The 18294-nt window shown below is 42.2% G+C and overlaps 2 protein-coding genes across 2 annotated transcripts in view; one reads left to right on the top strand and one right to left on the bottom strand.

Moving 5' to 3' along the window:
* Window positions 1-402: 402 nt before the first annotated feature.
* MRPL1 (mitochondrial ribosomal protein L1) lies at window positions 403-16242 on the bottom strand. The gene is made up of 9 exons (XM_052681517.1): window positions 16113-16242; window positions 15895-16000; window positions 15056-15299; window positions 13278-13361; window positions 11653-11724; window positions 11332-11443; window positions 9867-9967; window positions 2073-2154; window positions 403-669 (listed from the first exon to the last, which is right to left on the bottom strand). The coding sequence occupies exons 1-9, from the start codon at window positions 16144-16146 to the stop codon at window positions 509-511; spliced, it is 996 nt and encodes a 331-aa protein (XP_052537477.1). The 5' UTR covers window positions 16147-16242; the 3' UTR covers window positions 403-508.
* Window positions 16243-17929: 1687 nt separating this feature from the next.
* Window positions 17930-18294, top strand: part of CNOT6L (CCR4-NOT transcription complex subunit 6 like) — a 34415-nt gene continuing 34050 nt past the window's right edge. The window contains exon 1 of the mRNA XM_052681513.1: window positions 17930-18023. The gene's annotated coding sequence lies outside the window, so the exon portion shown is untranslated. The remainder of the gene's footprint in view (window positions 18024-18294) is intronic.

The raw sequence follows: 18294 nt of genomic DNA, 5'->3' as shown, positions 1-18294 counted from the left end.
AAATTCATCCCTGATTCCGCAGAAAACAGGACAGTAAACTAAAACCTAGCTTCCTTCTCTTTGCAACTTATACAGCAGCTTCCCACAAGGAACTGCATTAGTTTCTCTGTGTGGGACTGAGCCTGAAGTACAGCAGTATTGAACATTCCGCAATTTCCACAAAGTAGAAAACCCAGCACTATGGATACAACGTGTGCTGGTCTTTCAGCTCTAAATGTGGAAATTGGGTGGTGATAACTCAGAGTTTGTAGAACAAAAAATCAGACTAAGAATAATCGCGTGCAAAGAAAACACTTGATGGAAATTAGGAAGCTTGCAGCTACCAACAGAAAGCCTAAGAGCCTAAGACATCTTCAGTTTTGACAACAAACTCCTGTTTCTGACAATTTCTTGTCACACAGATTTTTAAAAATCAGAGTCACAGATTTATTTTTTTTTCTTTTCACAGAATATGATTTGAACAACACCATCTGGTTTTCAAACTTGATCAGACGCACAAGGAAAGGCATCAGGTACTAACAGACTCTTGGACAGGTTTTTCTTCATCATCTTCTGCAGTTTCTTCTTCTTTTTCTTCTACTTTCTCTGCTTCAGGGAGAAGTCCATCAAGGTTCAATAGTAAACCCTCACTGGTTGAAGATCTAATAACCAGCTTCTTCACAAACGGACCTAAGAAAACAAAGAATACCAGCTATTCAGTTACTCCACCAATGTTCATGTCTCCCTACTGATTTATCTTAATACTAATCCAGATTCTGTCAGTGTATGACCTGAAGCAGAACCATACAAGAAGATCAAAATACTGAGATAAAATAAGTGATGGTAGATAAATTAACAACACGTTCTTCCCACATAAAGCAAACATAACATTCTGTATGGTAAACCCCATATCTTCATTCTGTCAATACCATCTCTACACAGCTTGGCTTCCAAGTGTTTACAACTCCTTACTTACAACAATGAAGCCCTCTTCCTAACAATCTACTTCTAGCCAAAATGATCACATGGGCACAAATGTAGGCTCCAAAACACATTACAATTGGTTTTCCTCTATTTGCAGCTTCATGAAAATTAACTAGGCACTTGCTGATCACAGAAATACTCATACATGACAGAGGGAATAAAAGAAACCTATATTATTTCAGGATCCTACCACCAAACATTGAATGAGTCTTTTGACAAGAGCAACCACAGAAATAGTCCAGTTTCTTAGTGGAAGTGTATCCACATATACTCCAAGAACATATGCCTGGTAGCATTTTGAGTCTTCCAATACATTAAGTGATTTGCAGAGGAATGCTGTTTTAGTGCTAACTGCACAGCTGCATGAAAACATGCACATATGGATCATCTGAAAGAATCAGAACCTGGTAGCTAAGTGATTGATAGTTAGCAAGCCTATGTAGATTCTGCTGTTGTAAAGATACTTTAAGGAACATGCCTGCATCCGACACACTGCAAATATTTTTTAAACCAGTCAGAACAATCAAAGGCCCACACCATAAACCAGATACAACAAAGGAGGCAAAACACTATGAAAATAGCTCACCCTTAGTTAACTAAGTTGGTGTAGTTCATGAATAAACCCCATTAATTGAAAGTGCAGCATGCCTTCAGGCAGGTAGCTAGCATCAGATTAATGTCAACTAAAGAACCTCTTTAGTAACTGAAGGTGGATTCTGTGATTTTGAGTTCAAATTCTTTGTGCTGAGCTCCAGAAAGGTCATGCTAGTGGGCAAAACCAATCCACACAGACTCTGAAGGCCTTTATGACTTAAGCAGATTCACTGTATGGCTATAAGCTATTTACAAATCAATCTTAAAACTTAGTTTTGTGCATCATCACACAGTTCTGTAGCACAACAAGAGCTGACATCACAAGTGCACACGCTATCAGTGCCTTCAGGGGCTGTCCAGTTCGTAAGTTATGATTCACTGAGTTACCCAATAGCTCCCTTCTCCCATCTGAAACAGACAAAGCAGTGAGGTCACTAATTATATCCTAATTAACATTTGCTTCTTCATTTTGATTCAACAGCTTCAACTAATAGATCAAAAGAATAGCTGCTTACCAGCACTTGATGGTTTGAACTTGCAGATATCCTCAATAATTGTTTTCAAATTGGCAACGATCTGCTCAGTAGGCATATCCAGCTGAAAAACAATAATGCAGAATTGACCATGATGCTCTCAAAGCCTACACAGATATATCTGAAGGTGCTGGATATATATATGATTTCTGTATTTGGATAAATATATATTTTTTTCCACTGGGAACATCAAGCTATTTCCCTAGGATATCAAGCTAATTGGGTCCAGAGGAGGGCCAAAGATGATCAGAGGGCTGGAGCACCTCCCCTATGAAGACAGGCTGAGGAAGCTGAGGCTCTTCAGCCTGGGGAAGAAAATGCTCCATGGGAACCTTCCAGCAGCCTTCCAGTACCTAAAGGGGGGCCTGGAGAGGGGCTTATTTTTTTTTTTTCTTTTTTAAATTTATGAAGCAGCAGGATGAGGGAATATGGTTTTAAACTAGAAGAGGGTAGAGTTAAGCTAGATATTAGGATGATGAATTTTACTGTGAGAGCTCTGAGACACTGGAATAGGTTTCCCACTGAGGCTGTGGATGCCTCCTTACTGAAGGCATTCAAGGCCAGGCTGGATGGGGCCATGAGCAACCTGGTCTATGGGAGGTTTCCCTGCATATAGCAGGGGGTTGGAAGTAGATGATCTTCAACATCCCTTCCAACCCAAACCATTCTGTGACTCTGTATTCCTGTTAAAGAGCTAGACATCCCATTAACAGCTCAGAAGTATTTTATTAGGTTGTATGCTCTTGATTATTTCCCATCTTTCTACACACGACATTCAAGAACTACACTTCCACTGCTCCATACACATGTAGCCTTACAAATGTTCTAAAAGCAACGTACATAAGCACTTGTTCAAAATCACAAGGAAATTCAATATTTGAAGAAGTGAGCATCAAGAAATACAAGTCAAAATACAAAACAGATCAACTCCAAAAAAAAAAAAAAACCAAAACAAAAGCTCTTAAAATTGAAGGCATTAAGATACACAACTGAAAGAACACAAAAGAACACAAAAGAAATCTTAAACAACAACACAAAAACTTGGAGCTCTACTTCATTTTTACTTTCCCATTTCAACATACTACAGCTTGCAGCATGCGTATTATTGAGCACCAAGCACAGACCAGTTTTCAACTACCCTTTTTATACACTTCAGTTTCCATCTGTAGCTTTTTTGATCTTCCAACCAAAACCATGGACTGATGGCTCCTCATTCTGCACAGTATCCTTAAGTAACAAAGGACTTACACAGTGCTTCAGCTACATAAGCAGACCTCACTGGATTGATCATAAGCATTTAGGAGTGAACCAGCCTCACTGCCAAAAAAGTATTGTTTCCTCAGATATTGAGCACCTCAAACCACAACTTCTATGGACACTCCTTGACAATGAGTAATTCACAAGAAGAGACAAACCCAAACATCCTGGTTTCGATTAAATTCAGGGCCACAGCTCTTGGAAAGCTGAATACACATTTCCCAGACTTAATCTTCTGGAAGCATAATATCCTGCACTGTCATTTAGTCTGCCCCCTGGTTTCACCATACAATCCAGAAATCTTCACTTGTATGAATGTCAGTATTTTTTTTCATAGAAATTTCAGAAATTTAAGATAAAATAGCATTTTTCTTACAGAATTAACTCCACTTCAGTGGACTGTACAGTAGTCACTGGGGTCCCATCTTTCTGTCCAACTCCTCTCCCAGTGCAGCATAAGCAGACTTCATTAACATCTTACTTATCCATAAACGTATTCATTGCAATAGAAATGCTGTTAAGCTTCAGTAGTCTCCTCCCAGATTTGGTCCATTGATCTCCTTTTATGCACTTCTGGCAATCTTCTAATCCAAACACCATTCCTCTGCTACACAGACCAGTAGTCATTCATTTTTATTACTGCTATGCTGATTGCAAAGCATGATGATAAACCTGTCATAAATTAACAGATGTAGAAATTTGTTTGCTAATGCTGAGCATTTCAATTCACTGACAGACTGATCACGCTTTAAGGAATTAAAAATAAAAGAATGCTTGGAACAATCTAAACAATTTAACACTAATAGCTGATTAGAAACTATACTTCAAATTTAGATTGGAATATTATTTGCTTCCATATCTTGCACTGTATTCATGTCTCAAGTAAGCCTTCACTTGTACAGCTTGATAAATGTTAAGTTGCTTATCTGTAACCAAGTCTAGAACTCAAAAGAAACAGTTTTTTCAAGTTTCTCTAAGCAATACGTTGCAATTCCTTCTAAGAACTTAAGACTACAAGACGTTATGAGAGAAGGCAATTACCTCAAAACAGAGATATCTGCTAACATCCCATATTTGATACTATTAGAAAATAGGGCAAAGCAAGTTACATTCCATCAGATAACATGACACATCCCAACAGCCTGTGTGCCATAATTTTCTTGAGATGTCAATGGCACCATAATGAAGACATGTAATTCCCAAAGGGTTCTGAATATTTCTAAGTAGTTTCCACATCCACACAGTAAGTAACTCACAGTAACTCGTGGTGTGTGCACAGTCACTATGTTTCAGCACTTAAATATTTAGGTTAATTTTAAGCTTACTAAGCTGACAAAAGCACTCCAGACCAGACCTAAAGCTGTGCAAGCTGCACAGCAGATTGATTCAGTAGGAATTGGTCAGTATCTTTAGGTCTTGAGTCACACTGGCAAATAAGAAAGTTTACAAAAGGAACAACTACTTAATTCTACTCCATTTTGTGTAAAACAACCACAAAGTAGCTTAGAAAACCGATAGTATGTACTACAACTAGAACACAAAACTGAAGTTCTTCCCAGCTCACTCCTTCAAGTTTAGGACATCACTCTCTAGAGTAGCACTAGGAGCTGTAAGGAGGGTCAGGAAAGTTCATGCTTCCTTATTCGTACAAAACATGCTTCTTCAAAAGGGTCTCTCACTACCTCTGCTGAGGCTTCATAAACAGAGTTTTAAACATCACCTTTTCAGGAATCTTTAGAGGTAGGCAACTGAATACACAGAAAAGGCACTTGCCTACTTGCTGGCTACATCTGCAAATGAAGAACTAGATGATGCCCTACTATTAAAACAATAAATTGAGCTTTTTCTGAACTGTGCATAGGGAGTTGTGTCAGGAGATCGGTCATGGCAGTGCATCTGCACTACTGATGTAACTACTGTGTGTGTTACATGTAACACACACAGAGGAAATGCCAGCCATGGCAGAGCAGGAAAACCTGGAGAAGGCAGCATGAGAGCCTTTTCTTCTCCCTCCTCTGCACATCTACCAGTCGCTTTCAGTTCAGACAACAGTAATTTCACACCACATTCAAGAAATGTAAAGGAGCTATAAAGCTTGAGCCTCCACCTTACTCTCGCACTGTCTCTCTTCCAGCATATAAAGAATATATGCAGTAACATAATATTCTAAAATACTGCCATCCCAAGAGCCTTATACAGCAAGGCACATCAGTCCCCCCTCCACTCCCAGAACCAATTACGCACTTGCGAGGAAGCCAGAACATGCATTAGCACTGATCCACCAATACATTTTTCAGCCTCTTCCTTCACTTCCTCAGCCTCTTTCCCACCTCAAGCCAGCCATAGGACTGAGGCTCCCACATTAAATGCTGCAACAATTCAGAAATTACAGCTTCAGCACCTGCACTCAGAACTCAAGTTCCACTTACTAAAAAAGTCTTACAGGACAATGCAGTCAATAATTATCTGTTTCAAAACTGGAACTGGAATTTTTATGGCTTTATCTCACGGCAATTAAGAGACCTGGGTTGGCTAGTAGTCATTTAACCAGAAAGCTGAATCAGTTCTCAAAGCACTTGAACTGAGCTTAAAGCTGCAGTACCTGAGGGGAAATTAAAAGAAAAAAAAAAAAGTATCCCCAAATCCTCTAATACAACCCTTCTAAGAGAACTAACAAGAACAGAAAACCCATCAAGAACAGCATTTCAAGTCTGCCTTCTTCACCTGCAAGATACAGAATTCCAATCCCCTATAATAAGTAAAAATTTATTGCAATCCACTGCAAAACAAGAAATAAGCTCACAGAGAAGCATGAGTTCATAGATCTGAATTCCCTTTGTCTCCTAATGCTAGTAAGAAATGAACAGCAATGCATTTCACCTTTCAGTTCATATGAATGCTGAGACATTTCAGGAGCACAGTAAGGTGTCAAGTAACTAACAAGGGTACTGTGACTGGCATCCTGTAATAATACATGATCTCTGCACTATTCAAGTAAAACCACTTTTTCTCCTATTCCAAGAGAAACACTTGGCTTGGCTGAACTCCAGGAACTGGTCCTCAGAGGCTTCTATAGAAAAATGTTAATAAAACCTCCTTAATACAGGTTCAGAGCTACTCCTAACAAATTTCATTTTGAGTTGGACCAGCATAACAAAACAACTGCATTTCATCATTATTCAGAGAGTCGAATGTCTTTCATTACACAGCGAGGGCAGAAACCAGAGCTTCTCTTCTTTTGAGAACAGAAGAAAGCCCCCAAACCAATAGCTAAGTGCTGACACACATGGCAGATGAATGTTCCTGTGAGAACATCTGGAGGACAGCCAGTATCAGTTAGAGACGAGCACTGACCTATTTTGTGCTGTCTTGCTTTCCACAGGCTTCTGCTCAGTTGTGAATCTTCCTGAGAAAGTCAGCAAGTAGTAGGGGAAAAAGCAAAAGAAAAGAAAAATCCCAAACCAAAACAGAGCTCTCAGTAGGAATCTAAACTAACACAGACCCTGTAGATCCAGTCTTCTCATCCTGGTGCTGAAGTGGAATGCATTTCAGAGGTAGTAGCTGTAATACTGCTGCTTCAGAAATAATAGTAGGAAAGGCAGAAACGCAGTCTAGAACAATCTTTATTGTGGCTGTGCCCTTGGTACTCACAGTTGTAAAGTACTATTCCCTAGTTCTAATTCAGCTTGCTACAATTTCTACCACACCTCCAATTCCTCGTTTTGTTCCAAATTCAAGCTGTTTGCCAGTAATCGATGACTAGGAAAACAACATTCTCAGGACTGTGGAAACCATTAGGATCTGCACAAGACTGTCAACTCTCACTAGATAGACAGACTCACAAGGTAGATAACAGAAGGCTGAATGGTCCTAACACTCTGGACCTACCCAAAGCTGGATTTCTGTTCCCCATCTTAATGTAGACTTCCACTCACTTGTATATCCCACATACCAAATATCTGATTGTCTCATCTCTATACTTCTAACCCCACAAATAAAATAGTGCTTCTGTACAAACCATCCATTCACAAAAGGTATACAATATGCTTCCAAACACAAACAAACAAAATTCTCACCTCTCAGAATCATCTTGCTCTGTTTCACAGAAGAACCATTCCCTAGGCAGCTCTCTGCTCAGACAAGAAAACAAACTGGAAACTTCTTTCCAGTGTCACATTTATTTGCATTCTGATTTTCCTAAGCATCTCCAACTTGGGAGGAAAGAAAATTGTAGCACTCTAAGTTCTAAAACAGTGCCAAAATCCTCAACAAAAATGACTTCAATCTGTCCTCTTCAGATAGCATGATTTTGAAAGGGATATCTCCAGCATTCTCACTTTGCCTCCCTTCTGCTTTAAGCTCTGTGTCTCAAAAGAACATTTTACATTCTCGGTTTCACAACTCCAGATCTACTAATTAAATCTAAATCTACTGCCAACTCCCAGGCTTCTCAAAGACATCTCAATTACTTACTAAATAAGAAAACACCATTAAGGCTGCTGACTTATGTGGGAGTACAGCACAACTTCAAGCTATTGGCCGTAATTGAACTAACAGGCAACATAAGACAGCAGCACTAAAGGGAAAACATGTCTTTGAGAAATGCCAGCTTGGCAGAGTCCCAGAAACATCTATACTACCACCTGGAAAACAGCAATATATCTTCACATCTCTGTGTAATTCACAAATGATTATTTTCCTCACTGGCAAGGTTTAAATGTAAAGAGCTCTAGATTTAGTAGTAAGCAGACATGCGTAACCACTCAAAGCTCCCACAGCCTTGCCTAGAGCAGATTGCCTCCCAGCACCGCTGCACAACAGCACAACTAGGTCAGGCAAAGGAGAGCAGCTACAGAGGGTGGAGACACTTGATGCAAGCTTAGCCACAGACATACTTCTGCATACAGCTCTCTGAACACGTCACATGTGCTGTGCTGGAGTCACCTCTGCCACGTAGCTGAAAGTATCTTGCCACAGCTGAACTGTGCACACGTAAATCCCCATCATACTGCTTTCAAACCAAGATTAAGAGCTCGTTCACAAGACCCTGCTATTTACTAATTAAAAATTAAAAAATAAAAAATGACATCTCAGGCTGTACCCAGAACATAAGCTGCCTTGCAGCACCAGCATCTTACATCAGTAACACAACACAGCTTAAGACTCAGACACTCTAACTACAGCAGTAAGAAGGTATGCTAAGTAAAACCAACTGCAATAGCTTCAAATGCTATCAAACCATCTGAGTTCTTCAATCACTTCCATTCAATCCTGTAGGTTTTTAACCCCTTATAAACAAATAAATAGAAAAATAAAAGAACCTTAATATGCAGATATTTTAAAGACTGATCCACAATACAAGATGAAGAAAGTTAAAGGACTAAAATTTAGTCCAAAGCAAAAACAACATGAAACATGGTAAAATGCTAGAAACAAAGACATCCATGGATTCGTGATGTTTCACATAGTCACTTAGACTTGTAATACAGATAAAGATGCAAACTGTATGTATGAAAATGTAATGCATCCCATATTTTAGGAGAACCTTCCTGAAAACCTCAGTTTTGAGTACTGTATATAAGAACAGGTTCTTTAAATTCACATGCACAACTCACAGGCGCTAGCCAAAATTAACAGGCTTGCTTATCTCTACCACCACCAGACAAAACTGCAGAGATTAGAAGTCTCATAAACTTCCTTTCCACACCACTATCAGTTAATGGAAAGTTAAATATAGGTAGGATTACAAACAGACATAACAGAATGGAAGCAAAACAATTCAGAAGAGAAAAAAGAACGCTTAGGGAAAAGGACTAAAAGCCTCTAAGAGAAGAAAAAATACTTTTCTAGAACTCAGTTTCTTATGGGGCAGTAGTTAAAGTACAGATTAATTTTATGGTATTTAATGTGTGGTGCAATCAGCTTTTTTTTCTGCCCTGAACTAGGATCAAAGATTTTAAAATGAAACCAGGTCTGAAAATTTCAAAATGAAAACAGTCCTTAATTGTTACGGTTAAGTGAATACTTTCTGTTCCCCTTGTGCATACTCTACAGACTTATAACCCAAAAATCATTAACTACATTAATAAAACTTTGTTTTCTTCACATAGAGGTGTTGGGATTGGGGAAGTATGCATTAAAAGCAGAAACGCTACTGGGATTGCTAGGAATAGGGCACATTTTGTATTCAAGTTGCATCTTATTTTGTTCATTACTACAATTCACTGCCAATAGAACAGCAATCATAGATCTCATCCTCAGCACCCTTAACTTCTAAGCATTAGATATGTATCTCAGTCTCTAAGTGGAGCCATCTTCCACCACTGTACTTTAATGACATACAGTGCTCACATCAGCTCAAGACACTACACAAAACAGACTGAAGTTTCATTTACTTCATGGGTCATTAAAACAATACTTAATCTGGGAATGCACAGGGCAAACACTTTTCTTCTCTGTTTCAGCACTAACTTCAGCTCTACTCAGCAGGACAGTCAAGAACTCTCCATTACCACTTACTCTTGCTATCCTTGTTTTGATTAGATGCTCATCTTGTACCTTGTACTCAAGACCTTCTCTGAAGAACTGTAGCATTTTGGGAATATCATGGCCCAGGGAATCTAATAAAAAAACAAAAAGACAACAAAGAAGTTAATACTTACTAGGAGGACAGAACATACTATTAGAAAAGGGAGAATTCAGTGTTTCACCTTGAAGCAACTAAGCACCAAACAAAAATGCTGTTTCCATGTTTTCTATTTAAATCTCCTTCCATATTCCCTCCTCCTTCATTATCAGCAGATCTTCACAGATGATATAAGTAAAATAATTAAATACGTAACTCAGATCTCACTTCAAATAAAAAAAAACTTGTGAAAAGCATACACACGTAGTCTTTGTTACCTAGTATAATTATTTGGAAGACTGGGATCTACTAAGTTAAACTCAGAACCATATCCAAGCATCTGCCTTGGAAACAAACAGTACACAACTGTGTAATAGCAAGATTACACTCTACCTGAAACACTCTGGCTCAGTGCAGCCATTGCACAAGTTGGTTTTGTTATCTCAGCTGCAGGAGCTTATTTGACAGATTTACAACATCACTCAATTGCTTCAACTGCAAGTATTTCTCCCACATGTCTTCGGATGGCTCCAAGATAAATCAGCCATCAGGAACAAACAAACTAAGCAAGTTTGTAATGAAATAACACAGCTTTCATTTTTACAGAAGCATCTGGAGTATTCTGTTGTAATGCTTTGGACAGGCTAATACATTTGCTGCAAACATTCAGGAGGCTAAGACCACTGCCTGCAGCTTGTGAAAACATTGTTAGGACAGCTGCGAGAAGGTAAGTGAGAATGTGAGTCAAGATTTACTGCTTTAAGAAGCTGACACATCTGTGTAACAAACAGAGCTCTAAAACGCATCTAAAATGAGTAAGGGAGATAAAAAAAAATATTGAGACTGATATTTGATGCTTAGACAATCTGACCTGAATAGAAAGTTTCTCGTGCATAATAAAAAGGGAATGACATGCAGATAAGTGAACAAGTTACAATAACAAGAAGCATGAAGAACATTGTTATTCAGAAGCACTAACACAATGAGCAGTGATGAAGATGGGATCCAACAACTGTTAAACAACATAACTACCTCAGTGAACACGGTTAACAAGCTGCTTCTATTCTCTTAGGTTTGCCACACAAAGCTCCCAGTACTATTACAGCTGATCATATATAGAATGACACAGACAACTAGCTGACAAACCAGCATTGACTGTAATCCCAACATTTGTGTTGTAGGAGAAAGGGGGAAAGGCACAGCACTAACTTCCTAAAGCAACTCTCATAAGATAGAACATGTGGCTCAGTCACAGCAGCAAAATACTTAACGCGATTCTATGCCCTCAACAAAAAAGGTCACCTCAAGAGTTAAATCTTGTTCCAGTACTTAGGTTTATAAAATAGATTTGCTTCTTACTTCTTTTTGTGCTGGGGTATTTTTGTTTTAGCTTGCTCCTTAACGGTATCAGTTTAGGCATTATTGCAGGAACAGCTATGTAGAAATCCACTTGAATTTCTTCTTCCAAAATCTACATTAAGACAAATGCAAATATATTTAGGAATACAATTAATTACCCAAGTACACAAGTTCAATCTACCAATGTGCCAGAACATACAAAGCAGTATTTCACTGTTCATATTGGCTGCTAACTTCCAGCTAGATCTCTGGACATGAAGTTTCCCCATCAGTCACTACAGCAAATTAAAACATTTCATTTACTTAATTAAAAATAAATACCCATTTGATTAATTCAATGCCTCCTACAACAGCAGCTCCATTCTCTCGAGCTATTTCAGCTTCTTGCTCATTCTGTTGGAAGGAAAAAAAAACGTGTATTAACATCAGTACACCTGATTGCTCTGTATCAACAGCAAAGGAATGTCTTAAAACTAATCAAAGACCCAAAATATCCCACACTGGAAATTTAACACTGGAGCAGCAACTCTAGCTTACTCCACTCAATTTCAGTCCCAGTAAGAAGCAACAGGCAAGTCTTCAGTTCTCTTCTGGTGAAGCATGAGAAAAAAAAGTCATCCCACTTGGAAAAAGCTCCATCACAAGCCCTTTCTCTTGTATCACCATCTTCTGAAAGTCACAGACAACCATCCACTACGTGGAGACAACATTTACTAAATATTATAAGAAGACCATGGAGAATGCTACTTAAAACCACTACAAAATAAGGCTATTTATCTCTGCTATTAATATTTTGCTTCAAATAGCATTTAGAATATAACTTCATTTTTCTTTCATGAGATTTAGCTGTTAAAATACTCTGAAATATTGAACAGTAGCAGGAAACAGTTTTTGGCTCAAGCTTTTGGAAAAGGTAAATATTCCTGACCAAAAGTCAAGACAAGGTTTCCCTCACAAGAAAGAGCTGACTAGCTTCACCCTTACACATGAAAGTGGTGGCATGTGACTGGAGTCCCTCAATCTTCTTCCACATTCACATCTTTGGAAGACATGGAGTCTCCTATCCTGACTGAATTTAAGGTTGAGAGAAGGTTTCAAGACACTGCAACACAGAACCTAGCATACTTGTCAGGCTTCCACAGTAGGAAGATTCTCACCTTGAAGCTTATGTAGAAAATCTATCAAAAGTCAGTTCAAAGGGTCATAAATTCAGTTCAAGGCACTTCTCCAGGATAATCTCATAGTGATTATACACAACCATTCTGTTAGAAAAATTAACAGGCAAAGGACGACAGAGAGCCTGCACTAGCCTCATTCAGATAGGACAGTGACTGCACACACCATATCACACTAGTCAACTCCTACAACAGAGGATGAAGGATTTGTGGGGAAGGTTGTTGTGTTAATTTCATTGGTTGCTTGCTTTGGATTGTTTGGGCTTGGGTTTTTTTGGGGTTTTTTTTTTTTTTTTTTGGTTTTTTGAGAAGTTACTCCCTACCTCTATCACACAACTGCATTCTGTTCCAGTACAAGCTATGGTGAATAACAAACACTTGTAGTTTCCACTGTCTACTAAAGCTTAAGACAGTAAGGATGGAAATGACTGCTGCACCAAACTGTCTATCTTTATTACAGGATAGTCGAAGTTTTCAACCCTATAGAAGATTTTAATATCCCTCTCCCTTAGTTACACCTGTGCAGATGTTTTCTCTGAGTGCATTTCTAGAATAAACCACATGTGTAAAGATAATATAACATAGAAAATTCAAGATGCACATTAACGTATTAAGACACTGTTGAAGATGTATCCCTGACAAGCTTGTGTGTTCCATAAAGCATTTGAAGAGTCTTCTCAAAGCCAAGTACCATACATACAACACAACTAGTTCCTACACAAGAGCGTGCTGGGTTCATGACACATAAATAAGTAATTCAGACTTACTGACCTCTGTGAAAACCAAGACCTTATTTGTCTCATCTGTAAAGCGGTATGGAAGAAGAACAATGCTTGCAAACTGATCCACTTTTTTCTACAAAGAGAAAAAGAAAAACTGAAACAAATCACAACCAAACAGCAAGTCATATTAAGTAACTTTGTCCCACACGAATGCAGCCACCTGACAAAAACATGAGCACTTAGCCTATACTTACATGTAGTAAACAATCTAATAAAAAACACATGACGCACAGATTGTGACGGCTTTTGTACATCTGCTGTAGAATACAATCAAAACTTCACCAACTTAAAATGAATGAATTATTCATGCTGCTGTTTGCTCAAGAGAAAGGAGCTGGGGTCACCGGCTCCCATGTGTAGGGCTGCTACATTCAGGTGGAATCAGTAACAATCACTGAGATGCTGTAGTCACAGCTTATCAGAATTATGTTACCAATTTAGTAGACAGTGCAAAACAATCACAAGAAATGTGTCCCTTGCTAAGGCATAAGCATACCACACAGCCCCTCAAAACAGTTGCAAGAGGTCTGTATTGCTTTAAGTGTGAACTTACCTAGCTCTAAGAGCCCCCTGGTATGCTAAAGAAGATATTTTGTTAGATCCAGAAGGAAATAAACTTTTAAGAAGCCAAGCTTTTTAACTATGGAGGAAGCAGAATGTCTTAGAGTAAGGCTCAACTGGGCTAGACACCTTTGAACTGACGAAAGGGATGACCCTTATCAGGGTTACAAGAGCAATGCACCAAGACAACACTCAGGCCAGAGTCCTAATAACCTCTTAAGCAGATGAGAAGGCAATAAACATCACATAGAAAAAAAAACTGCCTATGCTTTTTCTTCATTTCTTCATCTGCATCTTTTGAAGACTTGTAAGGACACCACCCACTACCAGTGTGGTGAAGAAGGCTCACACTTACATACTCATTTAACGTGACCATGTTGTTAACCCAACTGAGGAAATCAGATGGCAGCATGGCACTCCTCTAAAAACAATAGGCTTACAACAACTTCACAGGAGTCCTAGCTCTCATGCACTTCAAGGTAACATAGGGAGTCCTTCTGCTCTGGATCCAAGTCCAGTTTGTCATACTTTGGGAGCTGGCATCATCTGTGGTCATGCAACACGAAGCCTTTTTCCAGTAATTGCTGAGGGATATCAGCAGCTCTACAAGAATGTAACAGGGCTTGTGGATGAACTCCAAGGGTTCCAAGAAAATAAACAATGAAATAAGGTTTTTTAAATAAATAAAATAGATGCTTCTGTTTCACATAGAAACACCCTCACTCCAACAGTGTCAATAAAAATATCAACCAACATAGAACAACACTTTCACAGAACATAACAAAAAAAGACATTAAAACAGTGGGAAGCAGAGATGAGAAGAAGCCAGACTAAGACCCTGACCTATAACAATCATTCCAGAACAAAGCATGCATCTGAAGTAATAACCTAGGTGGAAAGGTCAAGTAGGTGTGAGCCTTAGTTCAACCAGTTCTGTCTGAACCTGAATTTCAGATACATAATAGCCCATCTTTGTAATTCCTGAAGATGCTCATCTTCACCCCAAGTACTTAAACTATATTAAATAAGCATACACAGAATAAAAGAAAAAGACACCTGCAAACACGAACAGCATTCCAACACTTAGCCAGAGCATCTGCAAGAGGCAGATGAGAAGACCACTAGTAACGTTTACTCTAAACTTAAAACACAGCTATTCACATTATAAAAAGATAATATAAGAATTACCAGCCACTTCCCACTTACCTTCTTCTGTAGTTCCATATCTAAGGTCACATTAATATACACAAACTGTTTTGGGTATGTGAAGTCCAGTTCCTGAAATTTCTTTAACATACCCACAGCTTCTTCTACATGGTAGGACGGTCGCTCGTAGTACCACGTCAAATACACATCATCCACAGGCTTGCTCAGCAACAGCCGCCTGCCACGTCCTTTTTTCTTCTGGGCTTCTTCCTTCTTGGCCTTTTGCGAGCCTCTTTTTGTATTTCTGAAGCACGCAATGCAAAAAACAAACAATAAAAACCCAACCACCACCAACCATAGAGCACTATGTATTTTAAGAGAAAGAAATAGATACTGTTAAGTATCAGTTAATCCACAAAGAGTTACAAAGGTAGGTTCTACACATAACAAGCAGCGTCCCTAAATTCACTCTAATTACTTGCCTCCAATGGCCAAGCCAGAAAACAAACTTCCAATGCAGTTAACAAACGAGCCCCAATCCTTATATAATCCTGCCTGACTTATTAGGCTCTCAAATCATTGAGAAAAATACTTCAGGCAGAGAAAGACACTATTTCTCTAACAATAAGAATGTAAAAGGTGAGAAATTAACTGCTCTTCAGAGCTCTCAGTATATTGTGCACTCCGCTGCTCTGTACATTGAGCTAATTTTTTCCCCTTTTCTACTTAGGCGGTAGTATCAGACTTAAAGAAACATCAAACTAAAAAACGTCAGAATCTGAAGGACGAGACGTGAGAGGAGCAGCTGAGGCACCTCGGTTCGCTCAGCTCAGACAAAAGGGGGTCAGCTCCTCACAGGTAGCGGAGGGCAGCGCCTACAGCCCCCAGCACACACTCACTTGGCGGCGGCGGCGTAAAGGCGGGCAGGCGGCGCGGCGCCCAGTGGAGCGCCGGCGGGACACTGCTGGAGCCCGGGCAAGGCCCACCGGCGGCACGGGGTCAGCACTGCGGAGAAAAGCACGCACGGCTTCAGACGGGCGCCCGGCCCCGCGGGTAGCCCTCCCGCCTCCCTTCCCCGCTCCTCCCGGCCCCGATGCCCGCGGCCGAGCGCCTTCACCTCGCCGCAGTAACAAGCCCACGGACGCCGCCATCTTGCGCAGCCGCCGCGGTGCAACGCAAAAGACGTCCGCCGGACGCTGCGCCAGCCGAGCCCCGGCTGAAAGCCGCTGCGCGCACCTGGGGGCCGCGGCGCAGCTGCTTGACGTTTATATTTCCTGCTCCGTTCCTAAATACGGCAGGAGCCTCTTGGACTACAGTTATTATTTTTAAATTGGTGTAGGATTCTTTTTTATGGGCATTAAGCAACTATGTATATACTAAAGCCGTGGCAAATATAATGCAAGACCTACCACGAGTGCTTAATGTGTGCCTATGATGGGCTAACAACCTGCATCCTCCATCCTGCTCCTCAAAAACTTCTGAACCCACTCTGAGCTCCCCATTTGTCAGCATGTCACTGCTTCAGACCATGCATTTTGGCCCTATGCGGGATGCGCTGGCTCACAGATCAGTTGTTAATAATCCTGTATTACAGCACAGCGAGGAATCAAGATGTAACGAATGTATTCTGCAGAGGAAGCAGGGCTTTGGGGAGGCTGCAATGTACCATACAAGTGCCTAGCGAGGCCCCAGGGATGCTGGTCTTGCCAGCAGTGACCTCAGGCAGGCCACTCGCAGAACCTGGATTCTCAGTTACGCTACCTTTTGAGAAGGGAGGGAAACAATACCTGAGGTGAGGGTGGCGAGGCCGTGGCCTGTAATGGGAGCCAGGAGATGTACAGAATGATTAACCTTGGCAATGGGAGAAGGGAGGGCACAATCCTCCTTCACTGATCCATTTGGTGGTGGTTGTTTTTTTTTTCTGGAGAGGAAATGACCAGAACAGATAAAGGCACTCTCCTATCAAAGAAGTCAGTGCCAGTGCCTTTCCAAGGCAGCACGTGACTTTTCTCCTACAAAAATACATCCCAGTAAAGATTATTTTCTTTCTTTTTCTCTCACTCTGCCCTCCTCTGTGCATGTGTGCACCCACTCCCAACCACTCATTTGCACTGGAGATCATTAGCTGTCTGAACTCTTTGCTCTACCATGGAGGCTCCTTCTGTGCTCCTCATTCTCTGAGCGCATACGAGCATCTCTGGTCCCACAGGTGAACGCATCACAACCAGCACTTTTCTCTGCCCTTGCTTATTTTTTTTTAATTTTCCCCTTTTATAATACGCTTTCCCTCTCTCTACACCCACATATTTTCTTTTAGAACTTAGGAACGGTTCCCCGCAGGAAGGCCATCTCCACCTCTGGCATGCCCAGCTGGAGAACACCTCGCTCCGATGCCGGCACACCATTTACGTGCCCCGTCCGCCCTCTGGCACGGGTCTGCGGAGAGACGGAGCGGGTTTCGCAGCAGGGGGACACCTCCCGCGGAGAAAGAGCCGATGGCAGACAAGACCTACGCCCCCACAGGCTCACGCTCAGCGCGGGGCCCCGTCACCCCGACACCTGAGTCATTTCCTCAGCCCGCCTGCGACCGCCGGAGGCCTTTCGCGGGGCGACCTGCTCCTCACGTACGCCCTGTCAGACTCCTCTCTCTGTAATTAACGGCAATTAGCCACGGAGGGCTCTTTTCCCTCCCTAGGATCGGGGCACCACTGGCGTCCCCAGGAGCCGCCGCCGCCCCGCAGGGCCCGCCGGGGGCTCCCCGCCACCGCCCCGGGGTCTCGGCGCCGCCCCGGGGTCCCTGCGCCGCCCGCCCCGCTCCTGTCGCCTCCTCCTCCCGTCCCCACCTCCCGCTCCCCCGCCCTCCGCGCCGCCCGAGCCCCGGCCCGCTCCTCCCCGCCGCCGCCGCCGCCGCCGCCGCCGCCTCCGCCGCCCCGTTCCCCGTCCCCGGCGGGCCGCCGCCTGCATGTCGTTGCTGCCCGCCGCCCCGCCGCCGCCGCCCCGCCGCCAGCCGCCGCCGCGCCGGATGCAGGTGAGCGCTGCGGCCCGCCGGGGCCTGGCGGGGATCGGGGCCGCCATGTCGGGGCCTGCGCCGCCCGCCAGCACCGGGGCCAGCGGCCGGCCAGGCGGCTGCGGGGAGTCGGGCCCGCCCGGTAGAGGAGGGAGGCCTCGCTGAGGGGATGAGGGGCGGCGGGAGGACCGCGCGGCTTCCCCGATCCGGGGCCCGGGCACGGCCGTGCGGGCTCCGCGGGCCCACCGCTGGGACGGCCGGCCGCTCACCTGTGCGCCGTGCGGCGGGGAGC

This window comes from Tympanuchus pallidicinctus, unplaced genomic scaffold (genome assembly GCF_026119805.1).
Source record: "Tympanuchus pallidicinctus isolate F22 unplaced genomic scaffold, pur_lepc_1.0 scaffold2, whole genome shotgun sequence".
In the NCBI taxonomy this organism is placed as follows: domain Eukaryota; kingdom Metazoa; phylum Chordata; class Aves; order Galliformes; family Phasianidae; genus Tympanuchus; species Tympanuchus pallidicinctus.
This window is presented reverse-complemented; position numbering and strand designations above follow the sequence as displayed.